The sequence below is a fragment of the Delphinapterus leucas genome, chromosome 12, assembly GCF_059928025.1.
Source record: "Delphinapterus leucas isolate spDelLeu-1000000601 "Yukka" chromosome 12, BTC_Dleu_Yukka2, whole genome shotgun sequence".
NCBI classification, from domain to species: Eukaryota; Metazoa; Chordata; class Mammalia; order Artiodactyla; family Monodontidae; genus Delphinapterus; species Delphinapterus leucas.
Genome location: NC_143140.1, coordinates 84188876 through 84208206, shown reverse-complemented (window position 1 = coordinate 84208206; position 19331 = coordinate 84188876). Strand labels below are relative to the sequence as shown.

Genomic DNA, 19331 nt, shown 5'->3' with positions numbered 1-19331 from the left:
AAAAATGAAATAATGCCATTTGTAGCAACATGGGTGGACCTAGAGATTATCATACTAAGTGAAGTAAATCAGACACAGAAAGAAAAATGCCATGTGATATCACTTATATGTGGAATCTAAAAAATGATACAAATGAACTCATTTACAAAACAGAAAGAGACTCAGAGACATAGAAGACAAACTTACGGTTACCAAAGGGGAAAACAGGGTTGGGGGGAGGCACAAATTAGGAATTTGGGATTAATAGATACACACTACTATATATAAAATGGATAAAAAATAAGGACCTACTGTATAGCACAGGGAACTATATTCAAAATCTTGTAATAACCTAGAATGGAAAAGAATCTGAAAAAGAAAAAGAAAATATATATATACATATATATACATATATATATACACACACACACACATATATATGTGTGTGTGTGTGTATAACTAAATCACTTTGCTGTACACCTGAAACATTATAAATCAACTATACTTCAATTTAAAAAATGTAAAAAATATTTTTACTTGGCCTAATTTATAGTTTTACTTTTAGGTTTAGCATGACAAACATTAATCTTTTTTCACCCTGAGCTTTTGTGTGTCATTATCAACATGGAACTTATGTTTGAAACAGAAGTCGTTGGGTCTGAAACGCTTGGCATTAGATTTACTGGTTCAGAGATGCTGAGCCCCACAATGTTAAACTGAAACCGTAAGAGCCACTGGTGCAAATGGAATTTGGTTCTTTCTGGACACTCCGCAACTTGATAGCTGGAAGGAAAGGTAGCATAAATCTGTGGGGGAATGTGTAGGATTGATTGTTTCTTTTTGGTCTATAGCATGCTCCCCTGTTAGCTACTTTAACAGTTGCACATAAAGAAGCTCAGCTTCTTTTCTGGGTATGGCCTCATATAACAACTCTTCAAAAATACAGCTATAAATCCTGGAAAAGAGGATTTAACGGTGTCAAATGCTTCTCTTTTGTGCTAGAAAAGTGTCATCAACTTCTCCAAGTCTGATTTAAAATAGGTGAGGTTTTTGAACATTTATCCAATCAACATCGATCTCTGAGTTACAAATAGGGCTCAGTAAAAGAAAGCCAAATATCAGCTTTCCTACTGTTAGGAGGACAATTAATATAACTGATCAGAAGAATTTGAATACATACAACAGCCCCTGTGAGACTTAAAAAAAACAAAAAAAAGTTGGAGGACTTTCCCACCTGAATTATCTGATAGAGAACCCGGCATATTTAGGAAGATAATTACATGACTATGGTGTGAAGAATTCAGACCAAATGGAATTGAATGAAAGACAAGATCATCAACAGCCTGGATAATTTACTTACCTGATGACTGTGCAGTGAGGTAATGTCACAGATAAGAATGCTTAACACAAACCAAGTAGGATATTTCCCAGGCAGCATTTTGAAGAATTGTTTGGGATCTTTCAAGATAAAGGATGGCATAAGAGACATACACGAGACAGTATGTGCACAGAATGTTAAGTAATTTTGAGTGTTCTGAAAAGAGTTAAAAAGCAATGTGATGGGAAAAAAGTGATAATCAAAAGAAAGATTGGGATTCCCTGGTGGCGCAGTGGTTGAGAGTCCGCCTGCTGATACAGGGGACGCGGGTTCGTGCCCCAGTCCGGGAAGATCCCACATGCCGCGGAGCGGCTGGGCCTGTGAGCCATGACCGCTGAGCCTGCGCGTCCGGAGCCTGTGCTCCGCAACGGGAGAGGCCACAACGGTGAGAGGTCCGTGTACCGCAAAAAAAAAAAAAAAAAAAAAAAGAGAAAGATCATAGGTTGTGAGATAAAGTAGATTATTTGGAGCAGCTCTATTTTTTCATTTTTTCTCTCATTCTGGAAAACATTGTTTTGAACTGGGGAAGGAGCCTGGGTCTTTACAGATTAATTTGTTTAAAAGTTTGCTTATTTTGCTCCTTTTGTGTTTATCAAACAAAGTATGGTAATAACTACTAATTCAAAATGCTCCATTCCTAGTTCTCAAAAAATTAATAAAATATGGACTGGCTCAAAATGTTGATATCACATTGATCCTTAGAACTCTCCATCTGGGTCTAGCAGGGTACTTTCCTCTGATTAAAGACCAAAGAAGAAAATCCACCCTCTGAAAATCACATGATATCTTTGATCTACAAAGGCTACTTGGCATTTGTTTCTGAACCCTCCCTGTGCCTAGTTTAGTGCCTTACAAGTACAGAATAAATAAATGACCTAAATGTGCGACCCCAAGTCAGAAAAATAAAGGTGCTGAAAAGAGAAATCTAGGGAACCTGGGCTCTAGTATCAGCTCTACAAATTCAATTCAATTAAAAAAAAAAAAAGGATTTCTTCAGCTCTTTGTTCTGTGTCAGGGATTGTGGTAAAACATCAAGCTGCCCATGAGGAATTCTGCTTCTCAGTAAGATGGCCTGGCTGTCATTTGGTAATGTGCAGGCATATACAATGTAATAGGATGGCAAAGATTATAGCTAGCAGAGAAGAAAAATAAGCACATTCATCAATGATCATTTTGTATCCACTTTAATTTCCAAAGCTATTTACCTAAGATTCTGCCTTTATTATCTGCCATTAGTGACATTGGATGTCTTCAAGTTTGCATTTCAGACCAGGAGGCCTCCCTCAAACTTTCACGTGCTAACAGCTGTAATTAAGGTAGAAGGCCTTATTTAGGTAGTAATTAGCCTTCAAGACTTAAAGTGTAAACAGAATGCTAATTCATTTAGATAGTTAATTGGTCTTCTGAGTTAGAGATCTTAGCATGGCCTTCCCCTTCAGCAATGATGTATTTGTCGTCAACATACAGATAGTGTGTTGACTTAGTGCAGTGAAATTTTGCAAACTCTTGTTTGACTCTCAGAATTTTAGCTTTTAACTCTCTGGTAATGATGAATGCAAATGAATTTGAAAACATCATGAAAATATCAAGTAAAATTCTGTGGCAAAATCATTAACAGTTGACTTTTTCTTCATAGTTACAGGGACCGTATGGCTCAATCTATTCATGTTATTCCAGCGTATGTACTGATAAATCCCCTTTCAGATTCAGGAATATCTTGGCTTGGAGATAAATTATGTGGTCACACTAATCGTCATTAAAGATGATACAAAATACAGTGATTGCTGTAACTACACGTGTGGGTAAGATGGGCTACATTTTCCAGTGAATCCAATGACAGATGTTAAGATGCTCCCTACTTGCTGCCATAAAGAAAAGACGGTTAACAATTGATGTTATTAAGTTTTAAAAGTCATTTCTTTTTTTTTTTTTTTTTTTGCGGTACGCGGGCCTCTCACTGTTGTGGAGCACAGGATCCGGACGCGCAGGCTCAGCGGCCATGGCTCACGGGCCTAGCCGCTCTGTGGCATGTGGGATCTTCCCGGACCGGGGCACGAACCCGTGTCCCCTGCATCGGCAGGCAGACTCTCAACCACTGCGCCACCAGGGAAGCCCGAAAGTCATTTCTTTTTTGAAGGACAACTATGCCATCTGGAATTTTGTCACTGCCTTTACCAAGTTTCCTGGTCAACCAGCAACTCTTGCTCAAAAAACGACAGCAAAAAAATTATTGGATTTGATAACTGCATGTCTTTGTGTTGTTGTGGCTCCTCTGCTGTAGATGAGTTGCATGGAAGGTGAGTCCCGTGTTTCACTTTTTAAAGTAGGTTTCTTCTTCTTGGGCACTCCAGATCATCACGGTATGCTTAGGCCTTCTGCTAGCCAACCTTCCAACAGGTGCATCCAAGTTGACCTGTATAAATAGTCCATATCATACTAATTCAACAGATATTTCATGAATGAAGTGGCTGGCACACAGGAGGCATCCAGATATATGTTAAATGAAAGAATAAATACCAACCGCACCTTTGACTCCCTGCTAGGTGGCCCCAGCTAGGTGGTAGGAAGAGGGAGAGGAGAAAAAGCTCTATATAATATCAGGTAAGTTCTGCCTCCCAGGGGTTAACAGTCTCCAAGGGGAAGATGTAAATAAATAACGCAATGGAAGGTAAGGATCTTTAAGTGACAGAGCATCTGTGAGTGGGAGGCAGAGCTCACTGGGGCTGGAGAGGAGGGGGTGAAGTGAGGCTTGAAGGAGGAGAGGTAGGTTTTCAAATTTAGGATTTTCCCCCAGTTCAGGGTTAACTCTGGCCCCAGATTGAGCCCCTGAAAGTAAAAGGGCCCTTCTGTCAGTCGCTGAAACTGCACACAGTATCTTTTTTTTTTGGAGCTGGCTAACAACTTTCCCTTCACGATTGATGACTAATTCAAATGAGCATTAGCTCACTTTGCAAATATGAATATTACAGTATGGCAATATAGAACGCTAAAAGCTACCAGTTTATTATGATTCATCTTAGTTGCGAAGTTGAAATATCGCAGTAGCATTAAAAGAGAAGTGAGTTACAGACATAGAGAAGGGGTTGCCAAGGGGGAGGGGAGGTGGGAGAGGGATGGATTGGGAGTTTGGGATTAGCAGATGCAAACTGTTGTATAGAGAATGGATAAACAAGGTCCTACTGTATAGCACAGGGAATTGTATTCAGTGTCCTGTGATAAACCGTAATGGGAAAGGATATGAAAACGAATGTATATGTATAACTGAATCACTTTGCTATACAGCAGAAGTTAACACATGGTAAATCAACTATACTTCAGTAAAATAAATTTAAAAAGAAGTGAATTAGATTGTCACAATGTCATCCAAAATATAAATAAAATAAAATAATTTTCCCTTAAGCAATTTAAAAGCAGGAGGGCTTAATCGCATAGCAGTATTGACCCACAGCACTTAAAACGAACAGAACGTGCAGGTCTCACTTTAGTTTTGATTTTATTATTACTTTCTTTAGTGCACTGTTGCTCACAGCCAGCCTGTACAGCTACCAATAGGACCCGGGCCTCACCAAAGCCGACGGGCTCTGCAGGATGCACGCGTATCTACAACCCGCCCCCCGAGAAAGAAAGTCCGGCCCGGGCCACTCCGAGTGTGCGGAGACCCGCTGAGAGAGGGAAAGTAACCGGAGTCGGCTGGCTGGGCGGCCCCGCCCCCTCCCACGAGTTTCGCAGGGTGTCCGGCCCCGCCCCTTCTTTTATTCCGGGCGCGCAGCCTGGAGCTGGAACTTTGTAACCCGAGCGCGCTCGCCCTGCGTTCCTCCCCGCCCCGGTGCAGCCCGCGAGGGAGGCGCAGGAGGTGGGACCTGCGGGCGGGAAGACTCCGGACGCCGGCGCGCGAGGAGCGGGGACCCGGGAGAGCTCGCAGCCCAGAGGAGGAGCTGAAGGGGGAGCGGAGCGCGCGGCCCGAGAACCGGAGGCAGCGGTCCCGGCCGGAGGCGCAGAGGGGCGGCGGGGAGCAGCAGGCCGGGAGAGTCCCGCTCGGAGCCGAGGCCGGGGCATCTGGGCTCACGGCCCCGAGGCTCGGCAGCTGCCGTCGCCCAGGAGCAGCAGCCGTGCCCGGGGTCCCGGCCGCGGCGGCCGCGGGAGGAGGAGCTGCAGCTGGAAGGTGGCAGCTGGAGGAGGGGCCGCGCCGCCTGGGCTGAGCCGCGCTGGGATGTCCCGCTGACCGCGGCAGTCATGCAGCCTTGACGGGGCGCTCGGGCGCGGGGACCAGCCGCGGGGCGCGCCCTCCCGGGAAGGGGCAACGGGCGCGGGCAGCAGGACTTTACCACCGACTCCAGCCCCGCTGGGTGCCCAGTCATCCACCATGGAGCCCGTGACCAAGTGGAGCCCCAAACAAGTGGTGGACTGGACTAGAGGTGAGCGAGCCTGGGGGGGCCCGGCGTCTCCGGCCCCGGGCATCGGCTGGCGGGGAGCTGGGGTAGGGGGTGCTCAGCCCTTCCTGCAGGCGAGAAGCGTTGAGAGCGCAGCGCGGTGACAATGCAAACTTCATCCCAGTGGCTTGTGCGCCCCTAGCTCTTGTGCCTGCTTTCGGGGGTGCGAGTGGTGGTGGCAAGCCGAGGAGAGGCCCGTCTTTAAACCGGAGGCGGGGTAGGGGTGGCCTCTGTTGGAGGATGGGGGTCGGGGGTGCGGATCTCGGACGCGGGGCGCCCTCCCTGCCCTTCCCGGCGGCCCGGCTGCCTGTCCCGGAGCGCAGAGGCACAAGGCGCCTTTGTGTGGGTGACTCCCTTCGGACGTCGTCAACGCCGCCTGCCCAGAGCAGTTCGCAGGCGTGACGAGGCGGTTGGACAGGTAAAGGGAGACCCCGGCGGCTCGGCGAGCCTCTGTTTTTGTCGGAGAGGGAGAGAGGGCAGCGCAAGAACCAACACTGAGGCATTCGCGCCGGCGACGAGCCTTGAGCCAGACTCCCCGGGCCTCGGCGACTTTCGCTCCGGAAAGGCGCCAGTACCCCCGGTGGCGCCGCATTTTTAGGCCATATTTAAACCCGGAGAAGAAGAAGGCTAACTGTTTGGAACCTTTTCCCTGAGTTATGCCGTCATTTGGAATGAGGAAAAGCAGGGGGTTGGTTGGACAGGCAGCGGGTGCTGGAGCAGGGGTGGGTGGAAGCTTGGACTCTGAGCTGTCACGGTTACTTTTAAGTACCTGCCAAGATTTCGAGGGAGAAGTGACGGAGGTTCCTCAAGCCTCTTTGAACTCTTCCAAGAGCACAAGCCCTCCAAGAACAGCTAGTGTTTTAATGGGTTCCTCACCCCCCTCCCAGCTCAGCATCTCTCTGTTTCAAGTTACTATTTTTTTTTTTTTTTTACTTTCTTCTGTCTGCTCTTCCAGGTGAGAGGAATGGTGTCCTTTCTCAATAATAATTAGAATTGTATAGCGCTTTACGGTTTGCTAAGAGCTCTCTCTCTGTTATTGCCCTTGGTCATCAGTAAGCCTGAGAGGTAGGTAACACTGGTAAGATCAGGTTGTCTTTCTAACTGTCTCACCCACGGCTGCGGCATCACAAACACTGGTCATCTCTGCATCTCATTTCTCATGCCTGCCTAGGACACACAGACCACGTGGAATGGGATGTCCCAGATGTATGGGAGGCATGGCACGTGTCAGCGGGGCATGTCTGACCATTTCCTGCTCCTTTGGGAGAAGGGACAGGGTACACTGCTCCTGAGAAGAGGTTTGCCCAGGGACCAAAATTTCCTGGGCTCTTATTTAAAACAAACATGAAAACACCAAGTACTTGTACACTGAGTAACGTGTAAACAGCAATGTCACAGCTTGATACGAAACATAAACTTAAAAAAGCTATGAAGACCCAGACCCTATTTTGAAATGGTGTGTGTTCCCCCATTCAGGATACTACTAGGTCCCCTGTCTAGCGACTTGCCCAGTCTGAGTTGGTTGATCTATTTTACCAGTGTATCCATCATAGAAGCAAACTAAGAAACTGATGACTTCAGTGGTTTTTGACCTCAAGAGCTGCTTTGTCCAAAATGGTAACCAGACCACAAGTGGCTCTTGGGCCTTGAAATATGGCTGGTCCAAATTGCCATGTGCTGTAAGTGTAAAATACACACTCGTGTGAAAAACAGCATATAAACTATCTCATTGCTAGATTTTTATACTTATTACATGTTGAAATGATAATATTTTAATATATTGGGGTAAATAAAGTTTATTACTAAAATTAACTTCACCTATTTATTTTTACCTTCTGAAAGGTGGCTCTGAAAAAATTTAAAATTACACAGGCGGCTGACTTTTGCAGCTCACATTATATTTGTACTGGACAGTACTGCTCCTGAGTAAAAGAAAGGGTTACAATTTATCACTCTTTGGCTTTTCTGAGCTGCTGCCAGCCTAGTTGATAAGGTACAACCAGAAAACCAGTAACAGGCAAACAGGGAGATTATGGAGTGAGATCTTCACACCCGCAAGATTTGTGTCTTTTTTTTTTGGTCCCTCTTGGGATTGGGAGAAGAGAAGCATAAATTCACATCCTGTTATGTTTGTTTAGCATTTAAGTCAGAGCAGATTAAACTGTTTTTGGTATCCCGTGCCTTGACATTGTGACTTAGTTGAGATTGCTTTCACCCAGGGAAAGTTTTCTACTGACCTGGAAGAGGAATTATGGGTGGTTCAGTATCTTGGTGTCTGGAGCATTGGATACTGATTAGGTTACATACCTGTGGGTAGTACGTGGCAACGTTATACAAAATTCATGTGCCCTTTTGGACCCTTAAGTACAGCCTCATAGAATGACCTGGATACTTTTTGTGTTAGAATCTAGAGAAGATAAAAGGAGGAAGTGTGTGGTGAACTCTTAGACGAGAGGCTACATTCTCCCAAATTGGGTGACACATTACTTGAATATTTCTCATAGTCATGATGTGAAAATATTGAATTTTTCATGAACTTTTGGCTTATGCAAACTTGTTTCCTGATAGAACTATTTTTAGCTGTCTTTGCTAACCTCCCTGCCCAACCCCATTTTATAAACACATCCTACTGATAAGTAGCTCTTCTTGTAGATTGCCACTCTTGGCATTGCGTGAGTGTGTGGCAGTGGTGATCGTGACCACTGTAGAAAGCCTTAGACTTAAAACTGTCTAAATCCGGCCACAATCTCCAACTTGCTCTCATGTTGATGTTGTTAGGCAGATGCATATATTAGGAAAAAGGTTGCTGTCTACAGAATGAAGTAATTCATCTGGCTTTTATTATTAGTAGTATTTTATTATTATTATACTTTTTATTTGTATTAATCACTAGCTTTGTCAACACCAGTGTTATAATATTAGTAGATCCTCAGTGCGTGTTAGTGCAGGTCTAAGCATTGTACAAGTGTTAGCTCATTTAAATGCATAAACACGCTTTGAGGTAGGAACTATCATTTCCATTTCTTCACCACATTGACGAATAGACCATCAGGATCCCTGTGATGAGTTATAGATCATGTGTTAGTGGAGGAGAGTCATTCGCTATATGTGTGTCTTATTCTACCTATTCCGTATATGTCAGGAAAGTTATTTGTTAATCAAATTCATTCATAGTTTGATGGCACCTTGCCTTCCAAATGATTTGGTGAAGGCTTTTGCAAAGCAGATGAACTTGTATCAGGCAAGAATAGGGTCAGCTGCATAAAACAGAAAACCCAGTTTTTGGTGGACTCTCCAAATGAGAGTTTTGATTTTTCCTTGGAAAAGAAGTCTGGAAATAGGGAATTCAGGATTGTGTCGGGTTTCCGTGGTGCCATCAGGACTCCAGGCTCCTTCTGTCATCCTGTTCAGCCATTCTGAGCAGGGGGCTGAACCCTTTATACCAAACACCTCAGTGCAGGATGGGTGCTCCACCACCAGGATCATATTCTTGTTCCAGGCTGGAGAAAGGAGACCCAGAGGAGACAAAACACTGGCGGTAGCCAAGTCTTCCCCTTCAAAGAGCTCTCCTAGAGGTTCCATCAAATGACCTGCCTTACATCGTAGTTGCTACAACTGTCACGTGATTACCTCATGCTACAAGGGAAGCTGGTCACTGTAGTTTTTTTTAAAGTTTCGTACACTGTGGCCTTGAAAAAAATTTGGAGTTTATTCAGTAAGGAAGAGGGGGAGAATAGATATTGGTAGGCAGCCAGTAGTGTCTGACATACGGTAATTTACATGTCCTGATACTCATAGATCAGCTCTCAAAGTAGGACACATGTCACAATTTCCCACTTCCCTCAAGCCCATGGGTCCGCCTTATTTTAGAAATAGTGTTGTATTTTCATCCCTGTTACTTTTTCTTAGGTCAGAACCTTAAGCTGATTATGAGGTCTTCGTCTCTAAGCCTGATTTTTTTTCTTGTTATATTTAATATGCTCATTTCATTTACAAAGATGTTTCATTGACAACAGTTAATTGCAACTTTATGGTAAAGAATTAAATTAAAAAATTCACATCTGGAGCTCCTTGTAATAATGGGAAAAGTTGGAAAGAGTCTGGCTTAAAGCCAAATCATTCTAAGCTTGATTTAAGTATTAGAAGTTGCATCGTAAAATGCCGCGTCCCAAGTTGTGTTTCTGCTTTCAGGCCATTGGGGGAGTGTCTTCAGCAAGGAGGAACGGTTACTGGTTTGTCCCTGCAGCCCCGTCCGTCCAGCCCTTGGTCATTGATCGGCCTGCGACGGACAGTCTCAAAATAAGTGTGTTTGTTGTTGGGGGAGCACATCTATAAAACCAGCTTTAGTCCCAGAACAGAAGTATCTCTGGCCACCTTCTGGTGCTGCCAGTGTGGTTAATGTTTCCCCATCACCAACCAAGAGGAAAGGGAGCTTTCTTGTTTGAGGTCTGAGCGTGTGCTCGGGACATCTGCTCATTCTCTATATCTGGCCTTAGGCACTGCTTTTCTCCTGATGTGTCTGTAACATGTGGCAGGTCAGCAGTTTTAAAGTGTCTCACTATCTGGTCACAGAGGAGCTGGAGTTCTCATGTTAACTGTAGAGATCTTGTTCGTGGCTGGTCAAAGGCCAGTTCTTTTTGTCATTCTGATTCCAGTTAGGTTGTCCTTCTTCCTTTAGCCACTAGGTCGCTGAAAAAGGGAGGTCGTTTCTTTTGGCAGTTGTAGGTCCACCATTTGGCTATAGGTCAAGAACTCTTTTCTTCATTCCAATTTCTTGCCAGTTCTATCTCCTGGAGTCCAGCCACAGAGTTTTCTTAATCATAATAATAGGAAAACATTCATTGAGGTATTTATTATGTATCAGACACTGGGCTAAGTGCTTTATTTAGACTCCCTCATTTACTCCTCAGAAAACCCAGGTGAGGTGTGCGAACAATTATTAGCCCGTATTAAAGGCGAAGAAACTAAAGCAGAGACAGGGAGTCTCTGGTCTCGCGCTGATAGGCGGTGGTGCTCTTAAATGCTCTCCTCGCCTCCATCACTTCATTGCTCCCGTGGCTTGTACCAGGCATTGGAACTTAAAGGTGAGAGTGTGGGCTCTGGAATCAGTCTGGCTTTGTATCCCGGTACCACCTCTGCCTGTGTGATCTTATGTAAGCTCTCAATAAATTACTACTTGTTTTTATTGCTTCCTCTCCTCTTTTATCCTATAGCTCCAGGACATAAATTATTCTCTCTGAGCCGCATGGTCTGTCATAAGGTTGATTCTTACCATTCAGGGACACCAGTCAGTGCCGTGGAGACTTCCCTGCCATTTGCCAACCACTCAGAGGACCTGGGGTGGGACTTGCAGCTGGTCAGGAAGGTTCTTGTTTTTGTTTTTGGTTTTTTGCTTTTTCTATGTTGATATTTTATTAAATTCTTTACATATTATACTCACAACAATACTATTGCATCCTCTGTGCAAAGTAAATTCTAGGTGTATCTAAAGCTTAATTATGAAGAGCAAACTTAAAAATATTAGAACAAGTATACGAAGGACTCTATTAATTCCTCTTAGGCAAATTTCTTTTAAAAATACTAAGAAGCAGAAATAATAAAAAGTGACAAGACATACCGATGCCCAACAAGTATATGAAAGGATGCTCAACATCACTAATCAGGGGAAGGGTCTTGGTGAGCTGAGTGGTAGATGCCTCTTGCCAATATCATGAGCCCTCTTGGGGTAAATAAGTTCAAACCGTATTTTCTCAACTTTTTTCTTATAGTCACTGGACTTCCAGTGAGCATGGCGTTAGGACTGGCTCTTGCTTTGGACTGTTGACTGCTCTGTGGCACCTGGTCCATGGCTAGTGGTCCCCGCATCTCCCGGGAGCTTGTTGGAGATGCAGAAGCACAAGCCTGCTAACTCTGCATTCGAACAAGATCCCCTGGTGATCCATGTGCACATTGCAGCTTGAGAAGCTCTGCCCTAGCAGCCACTGCAAATGTGTTTTCGCACTTCACTGGTAGGTCCTGCTGTCTGATCTGACATGGGCTCCACCTATTTTATTTAAGTTCCCTGGTGACGACACTTGACTTGGCCACTAATTAAAACAGAAAAGCAATCTTAGGGTGTGTGCTTATATTTATATATTTATAAGCACCACCTAGCGACATCATCAGGTGATTTTCTGTAAACTAAATGAGACATTTCCCTTGAGCTGTCTTCCATATTTCTTGGGATTTGAAGAGTTCTCATAACAATCCTTTTTTTTTTTTTTTTTTAAAGCCAAGTAGGAAGCAGGGAGTCATGGGGTGGTGAGTGGGCTTGTGTGGTTGAAGTGTGTTCTCAGGATCCTTAGGTGGACTTTGGAGGATGAGCTGGGCTTTTGGCCAGCCACATGGTCCTGTAGTCTGTGATTGCACCGGGTTTATCAAACTTAGATGATTTTGGGGGGAGATTTCATGGTTGCTGGAAAGTGACACTGAATGTCATTCAGGGCAGTTCTCAAAATTTGGAAGTACCTGCTGTGCCGAGGCCGGGTGTCTGAGTTCTGTGTCGGTGGAGATTGGGAGGTGACCTCTCCTTGTTCAGGCCTCACCTGCACGCTTCCCTTTTGCGTCCACATCATTGTGGAGAGCTGCGGGCACCTCAGCTCTCTGTCTTGCTGTTTCTGTGTCACTGCCTCGATGCTTGTTCATTCCTAGCCTGTTGTGTCCTAGCTCTGGGACATCCATGGTCTCACCTCCTTTTCCCTCTTTGCTCTCATTTTGTGAGGTTTCTGGTGTTTTCACCACTGGTATAGCCATTAGCTAGGCTTTAAAGCAAGTTTTATTTACACAGGCTCTTCCATATTTGTTCTCATTTGATATTTTCACAAGCCCGAGAGGAGCACAGTGAAGGCCCAGTGAGGATAGAGGCTTTCGTACATGAAATGAGCTGTCCAAGGTCAGAAGGCCAGGAGTTGGGACCTGACTCCACAGGCTTCTGTCCTCTTGTTCTGTGCAGCCCCTGGTTCCTCCTCTGGTCAAGGTGGTGCTTTTCGTTCTCTCTTCATCAAGTGTTGGGAGGGGCAACTTCAAAGAACTTTTGACTTTTGTGTTTCCTGATTATCCCTTCAGGGTTTACACTCATGGGCTGCATTCCTTTTCTTTCTCTTTCTTTTTCTTTTCTTTCTTTATTTTTTTAAATTACATAGCTTAAGCAGGGCCCTACGTATTCTGAAGCTGACCTTTTAGCATTTGAGACACTTCTTGCCAGTTATTTATTTTTATTGTAGTTTGTTGACTGTGTTGTATTGTTTCAGAATGCTACTCAGTAATGAATCATTTCTCTTTTTGACTCTCTTAATCTAATTTTTATTTTATCTTGAGTGTCATATGACAGATTTTTTTGTCTGGTACAATTAACATTTCTATTTGGTGGAATCACATCCATCCATCCATCCATTTAACTTTCTTAAATGATTTTTATGGCTTCATTTCCTGCTTGCCTTTGATTCTTCACAGCATTTTCATTTTAACTGCTGAGGGAGAGATTGGGCATGGCGAATAACACACAGGCTTTGGAAAAAATAGAGCTGGATTCATATTCTGTATTTTTAAAAAAAATTTTTATTGAGGTGTAGTTGCTTTACAACAGATTTTGTATTTGATACTAACTGATTTGAAAACTTAGTAAAGTATCTTAACTTCCCCAAGCCGGCCTTAGGTTTCTCATTTGTGAAATGTGACTGATAATTAACTCACAGTGTTTTTGTTAGAATTAAAAGAGGTAACGTAGGGAAAGCATTTTGCATAGTGTACGGCATATAAATGTTGACAAACTCATTATTGGTTAATTCATAATAACTCCAAGTTAATATGTAGTATAATTGGATTATTGTTGCTAAAATATTTAATGCTTCTGTGTCTGATAGTCACCTTTCACGTGTTTACTAATAATTTACGACAATTCCATCCTTCTCTGTATTGGTGGATAGGTGGTGAGTTAAATTAACTCTACTTTTTGTTTTCTCCTCGTTGTTTCCTTGGACACTTTTCCCTCACTTCCTTTGAGGACCTCGTATGTCCTGGAGGAAGGTGGCGCCATGGAAAGGTTTAGTAGTAGTTCTCTTGGAGTCAGCTTCAGAGGAACACTTTCCTTGATGACAAATTCCACCCTGTAGTAATGAGAGAGTTTCATTCATTCAACAAGTGATTACTGAGGACCTACTAAGTTCCAGGTGTTGTTCCAGGTGCTGGAAATCCACTGTGTTCTGGGTGCAGGGTTCCAGCTGGGTCCCTCCTTTAATATGGTAGATGTGGGGATGACAAACAAAAATACCAAAACCACCACCACAACGAAGCAGATGAACAAGAAAATATTCGCTAGTGATAAGTGCTAAGAAGAAAGTAAAGCAGAGAGGTGAAGGAGAGTGGCCAGGTGGGAGACTTCTTTGGATGGTGTCATTGGGGAAGCCTCTCTGAGAAGATGACACTGGGTGTGAATGACAAGAAGGAACCAGCCATTGGAAAATTAGGGGGAAGAGCACTGTAGGCAGAAGGCATAGCTAGTGCAAAGGCCTTGAGGTGCAGATGAGCTTGGAGTGTTTGAGGAAAGGAAGCGCAGTGGAGTCATGAGCAAGGACAGTGGGGCTGTGGTGGGTGGGGTGAGAGACACAGCTGTCAGATCATGGAGGGTCTTATAAGTCTTGGACAGGCATTTGCAACATTTTCTAATCATGAAAAGCAGGGGAGCGACATGATCTGATTTGGGTTCTTAGGGCACAAATGACTTTAGGGAGCCCAGATGGAAGGCATTGCAGTATTCTGGAGATGATAGTGTCTTGAACGAAGGTATTGGTGGCTCTAGCATTTGTGAAGCCAAGTTCTAGGTAGAGTTGGTTCACTGATAGCTTCACATCCAGATAATTTTAAAACTGTATTTGTGGGCTTCCCTGGTGGCGCAGTGGTTGAGAGTCCGCCTGCCGAAGCAGGGGACGTGGGTTCATGCCCCGGTCCCGGAAGATCCCACATGCCGCGGAGCGGCTGGGCCCGTGAGCCATGGCCGCTGAGCCTGCACATCTGGAGCCTGTGCTCCGCAACGGGAGAGGTCACAACAGTGAGAGGCCCACGTACCGCAAAAAAAAAAAAAAAAAAAGTATATTTGAACTTGGGGTGTAGATTCATTTTTTGCTTTCTCTGCCAGGGTTAAGAGCTCTCCCTGCCCTTCCCTCATCCCGATTACTCTCTTGTCATTTAAAAGGCAGAGCACAGTCTGTCTTTCTGCGTTCACATGCTTTGTTTACATCATTGTTCTCTTCTGGCACATTTTGCAGGGAGCTACAGTTTCTGAAGCTGTTTATTCATCTATGAATAGGGTTTTTGTGAAAGTGGACTTAGCCTAGTTTGTTTTCTTTGACATCAGATGGCTGATGGAACAGTTTTTAACCTGGGATCAGAAGGGCAGGTGCAGTTGTGTTTACTAGAGCAAAACAGTTCCTTAGAATGCAGATCAGTAGTTGTCAAAATTAGAAAATTTTTTTATGAAAATGAAAAATAGTTGAGTCAAAGGAACTGGTCAATAGATCTAATTTAAAATATTTTGCTCCGCTGATAGACTGTCCTAATTTTACTTTGGAAAATAGAGTCACCATTTTTTGATTGAATAGATGGTATTTTGAGAAATCTCAACAGGTAGGAGTTGAACACATTCTTTTTTGTTTTTAAACACTCAGTGCATCACTTATCAACAGGGTAGGAGTGAGTGGGAGAGAATCGAAGGTCGGTAGGTTTATATTAGAATAACCTAGAAACTTTACAACACACACCTCATATCACCCCCTATAGGGAGAGTATCTTTCAGACTTTTAGAGGAGAAACTCCTACGTGTCATCAATCAGAAAAGGCAGTGACTATGGTCATCTGAATCATGCTTTCCTGAGGAAAACCTTTTAGTGAAAAGAAACACTCTATTTCCTATTTTCAGAGATTTGCAGCAGAAGGGAAATTCAGTGCTTTTGGGTTTAGAAGTGGATGTGTGTGTACATGAGTGTGTGTGTGTGTGTGTGTATATGTGTTTCTAACTTTAACCTGTGTTAACTGAACAGATTTTCATGTCCTCAGGGTAATTTTATATTACCGTGTCTTAGGGAGAATCAAGTCAAAAGTCTACCTGGAATATGACCTTTGAAACAGGAAAACTAGGTTAATGTGTAGAGTGGAACAGATTTCACGAGGCACCATCTTAACATGGATTCCAACTGGAGTCTTAAACTAACCATGAGCAGATGACAGAGCTGTGAGTAGCGTTTATGAAGATGGCTGTCTACACTAAAGCCTAAAATTGTTGGTAATAAGTGTTAAATAAAAAACACAAATACTGCTTGTAAGACATCTAAAGACAGATGGTATGAAGTGGTTTGGTTACAAGCACCCCTAAGCCAAGTTGAAGAATCTCATCTAAAACTGATGTGTAAAGAAAGACTCTTTTTGGAGGTGGAGAAACTCTTTGTTCTTCTTATTTGGCGCCATGTAATCGGGATACTTAATGAGCACCTGTAAACCTATGACAATTGTCCCTGACTCTTGATGTTTTTAAACGGAGATTTTCAAGAAACCCTTTCCCAGCCACATGTCTGTGGCTCAACATCTTGTCACCGTTGTTCTTGAATTTCCTCTTTTTTTTTAGTGTTTGCAAAGTGTAATCTTTGTTTTAAACAAATATACACATTTCAAACCTAGATCCTGTTTTAATTTGTCAGTTTTGTAAAAAATTTTATTCAAGTATAGTTGATTTACAATGTCGTGTTTAATTTCTGCTGTACAGCAGAGGCACTCAGTATAATATATATATTGATATATATATATTGATATATTCTTTATATATATATTGATATATTCTTTATATATATATACACATATTCTTTTCCATGTTCTTTTCCATATGGTTTATCGCAGGATATTGAATATAGTTCCTTGTGCTATACAGTAGGACCCTGTTGTTTATCCATGGACCTTCCTTTTTCAACATTAGAGCTTAGACATGTAAATTCTCAGGCCCCATCCCAGACTCACAGAATCAGGAACTCTGGGGGTGGGATGCAGGAAGCTGTGGTCCCTCAGTGATTCTAGTGCTGGCTAAAATTTGAGGACCACCAGTCTATACCACTCGTGTGGAGCCTAGAAAAATAAATAATGTATGTCAGACCATCCCCCATAATTCTTGTCTGCAGTTGGTTTTCAGCTAATACATAGTGATTGGGTAGGAAGGAGAACTTTTCTAGTAGGGACAGTTGTTGCATATTTCAGTAGGTGCATTAATGCACTGAGGTCTGTAAGTGTCCTTCCCACAGAGTGGGCAGGGAAGAGTTAAAAGCCTTTGTCCCCATGGGCTCCTAGACAGCTGTGCCACTCCAGGCCCAGGGGACCCTTTTGTTGTGTATCTCTGTGAGTGTTCAGCCCCAGGAAAACAGAATGAGGGGAATGTTTCACCGCCTGAAGGGACCCGTTTAGGTTTTGTGTGGAATTTCCAGGCCTCGCTCTCATAGAAGAGTAGAATGTGACACCCCGTCCCCCGTTCCCTTTTGAGGGAGAGTGGATAGTTCTCTTTCACGTAGCACTCAGGTTTTGGCTTTGAACAATGCATGCAGATGCAAAGGGAAATGAGAGGAAGAAAAAGCAGAAAAGAGAAATACTCAGAGTGGCAAATGTGCTGCAGTCCAAGGTGAAAAGCTCTTTGGTTTTAGTTCATGGACATCGGATCAGTGCAGATGGAGTTTGAGAGTTCCCCGTTCCCCCTCCACCCCACCCCGCCCTCTGCACAGTCAACAAAGGCCAAGAGAGTCCAAAATAAAAAAAACTGCTACAGAAGTGAACATTGAGGACTGGGAATGGCCCTGAGACTTGCAACAAGAGTTGCAAACTTAGACGCCTACGGGGGCCAGGAGGCAATGTCAGAAATTGAAATGTAGGGGCAACTGAGACAGTAGGGAGTTGTGGAGACTGTGGCGAACCCAAAGATACATGGACTGCTCAGTTTCTGCTGACTATGGACCTACAGTTTCTAGAATCTTATGCTTCTTTGTTGTTGTTCTTGTTGTTTTCAAATGAAGTTGGGTGTCTGTATTTCTCTGTGACATTTTCCAGTTTTTAGAAATCTGTCAGTTTTTCTTTGGTATAGGCCAAGCATAACATATCTGTGGGCTAGTGTGTTGATTCCCACTGTGGACAGCTGTGGTCAGGTTTGTCTTAGTGAGAAACAGACATATGATATGTGAATACAAGTAGCCATAGAGCAACTCATTAATTATTTAGTAAATCTGTTTCTTAACCTATAATTTCATTTTGCTACTTAACTAATTACCTTATTTCTAAAATTGTAACATGTAACTCCCTGCAGGTATTGTTAAGCCAGAAATACCAATACCTCGTTGAACCCAGCAGGCCATTGAGTAGTTACTCTTCAGTGTAAAAGCAAGAATTTGGCTTCTTCTGAGTGAGTTTACTTTGCCACTCACTGGCTGTGTGGTATTGGTCCCTGACAGGAACTGTTTCTGTTTGTACGGAAAGATTCTATGTATAAAATAAAGCATATACCTTGGAAATAAGGTATGTGCTGGCTAACTTCCGTGCTGGCTTGTGCGGTCCTGTTTGAAATAGTAAGTTATCAGTTTACTCAAGGTCTTTCTATCTTCCTGGTGCTCTGAATTGGGAGACAAAACAAACAGGAAAAGCACTAGTTTTAATACTTAAACTGGAGTGGTACTGACCCCAGGATACAATCTGCAAAACTTCTCAATAAAAATCTCAGAACGTTGGGCTTCCCTGGTGGCGCAGTGGTTAAGAATCCGCCTGCCAATGCAGGAGACGCGGGTTCGAACCCTGGCCCTGGAAGATCCCACATGCCGCAGAGCAACTAAGCCCGTGAGCCACAACTACTGAGCCCACATGCCACAACTACTGAGCCCACATGCCACAACTACTGAAGCCCACGAGCCACACCTACTGAAGCCTGTGTGCCTAGAGCCCATGCTCCACAACAAGAGAAGCCATCGCAGTGAAGAGTAGCCCCTGCTCATTGCAACTAGAGAAAGCCCACACTCAGCAATGAAGACCCAACGCAGCCAAAATAAATAAATAAAGAAATAAATTTAAAAAAAATTTCAGAATGTTTTAACTTTTCAGCTTGTTTTGTAAGTGAACAGTCCATATACGTATCTGTATTCACATACACACATATAAGTATACAGACTATATTTACATATATATATACACGTGTATATTCATTATGGATGATATTTTGTTAAACCTTCATGAGGTGTTTCTTTCAACCATTTATTCCCTTTAGAAACTTAAAATGAAAAAATATATAGATTTCCTTTTTAGTACCAGTTCCTCTGCTTCATGCTAGGAGCAAAAAGATGAGATGTAAACAAAGCCTGAAGAAGCACGCTCCTTGGTCGGGGAGGCAGCAGCTAGCAGGTGACATTTACTGAGATTTCTTACGTGCTCGGCCCTTGCTATGGCTTTTCGTGAATTATCTCGTTTGGTCCTCACAATACTTGGTTGACGGCAGCACT

The 19331-nt window shown here is 43.4% G+C and overlaps 1 protein-coding gene across 4 annotated transcripts in view; it reads left to right on the top strand.

Moving 5' to 3' along the window:
* The first annotated feature begins 5155 nt into the window (after positions 1–5155).
* Positions 5156–19331, top strand: part of CNKSR3 (CNKSR family member 3) — a 107458-nt gene continuing 93282 nt past the window's right edge. For 3 of the 4 annotated variants that reach the window (XM_089922173.1, XM_089922168.1, XM_089922170.1), the window contains exon 1: positions 5156–5772. Coding sequence is in view for 2 of the 4 variants with exons in the window: in XM_089922168.1 (XP_089778294.1) it covers positions 5721–5772 (52 nt within the window). In the remaining 2 variants the exon portion in view is untranslated. The remainder of the gene's footprint in view (positions 5773–19331) is intronic. The other variant, XM_022559853.3, reaches the window with a different exon arrangement.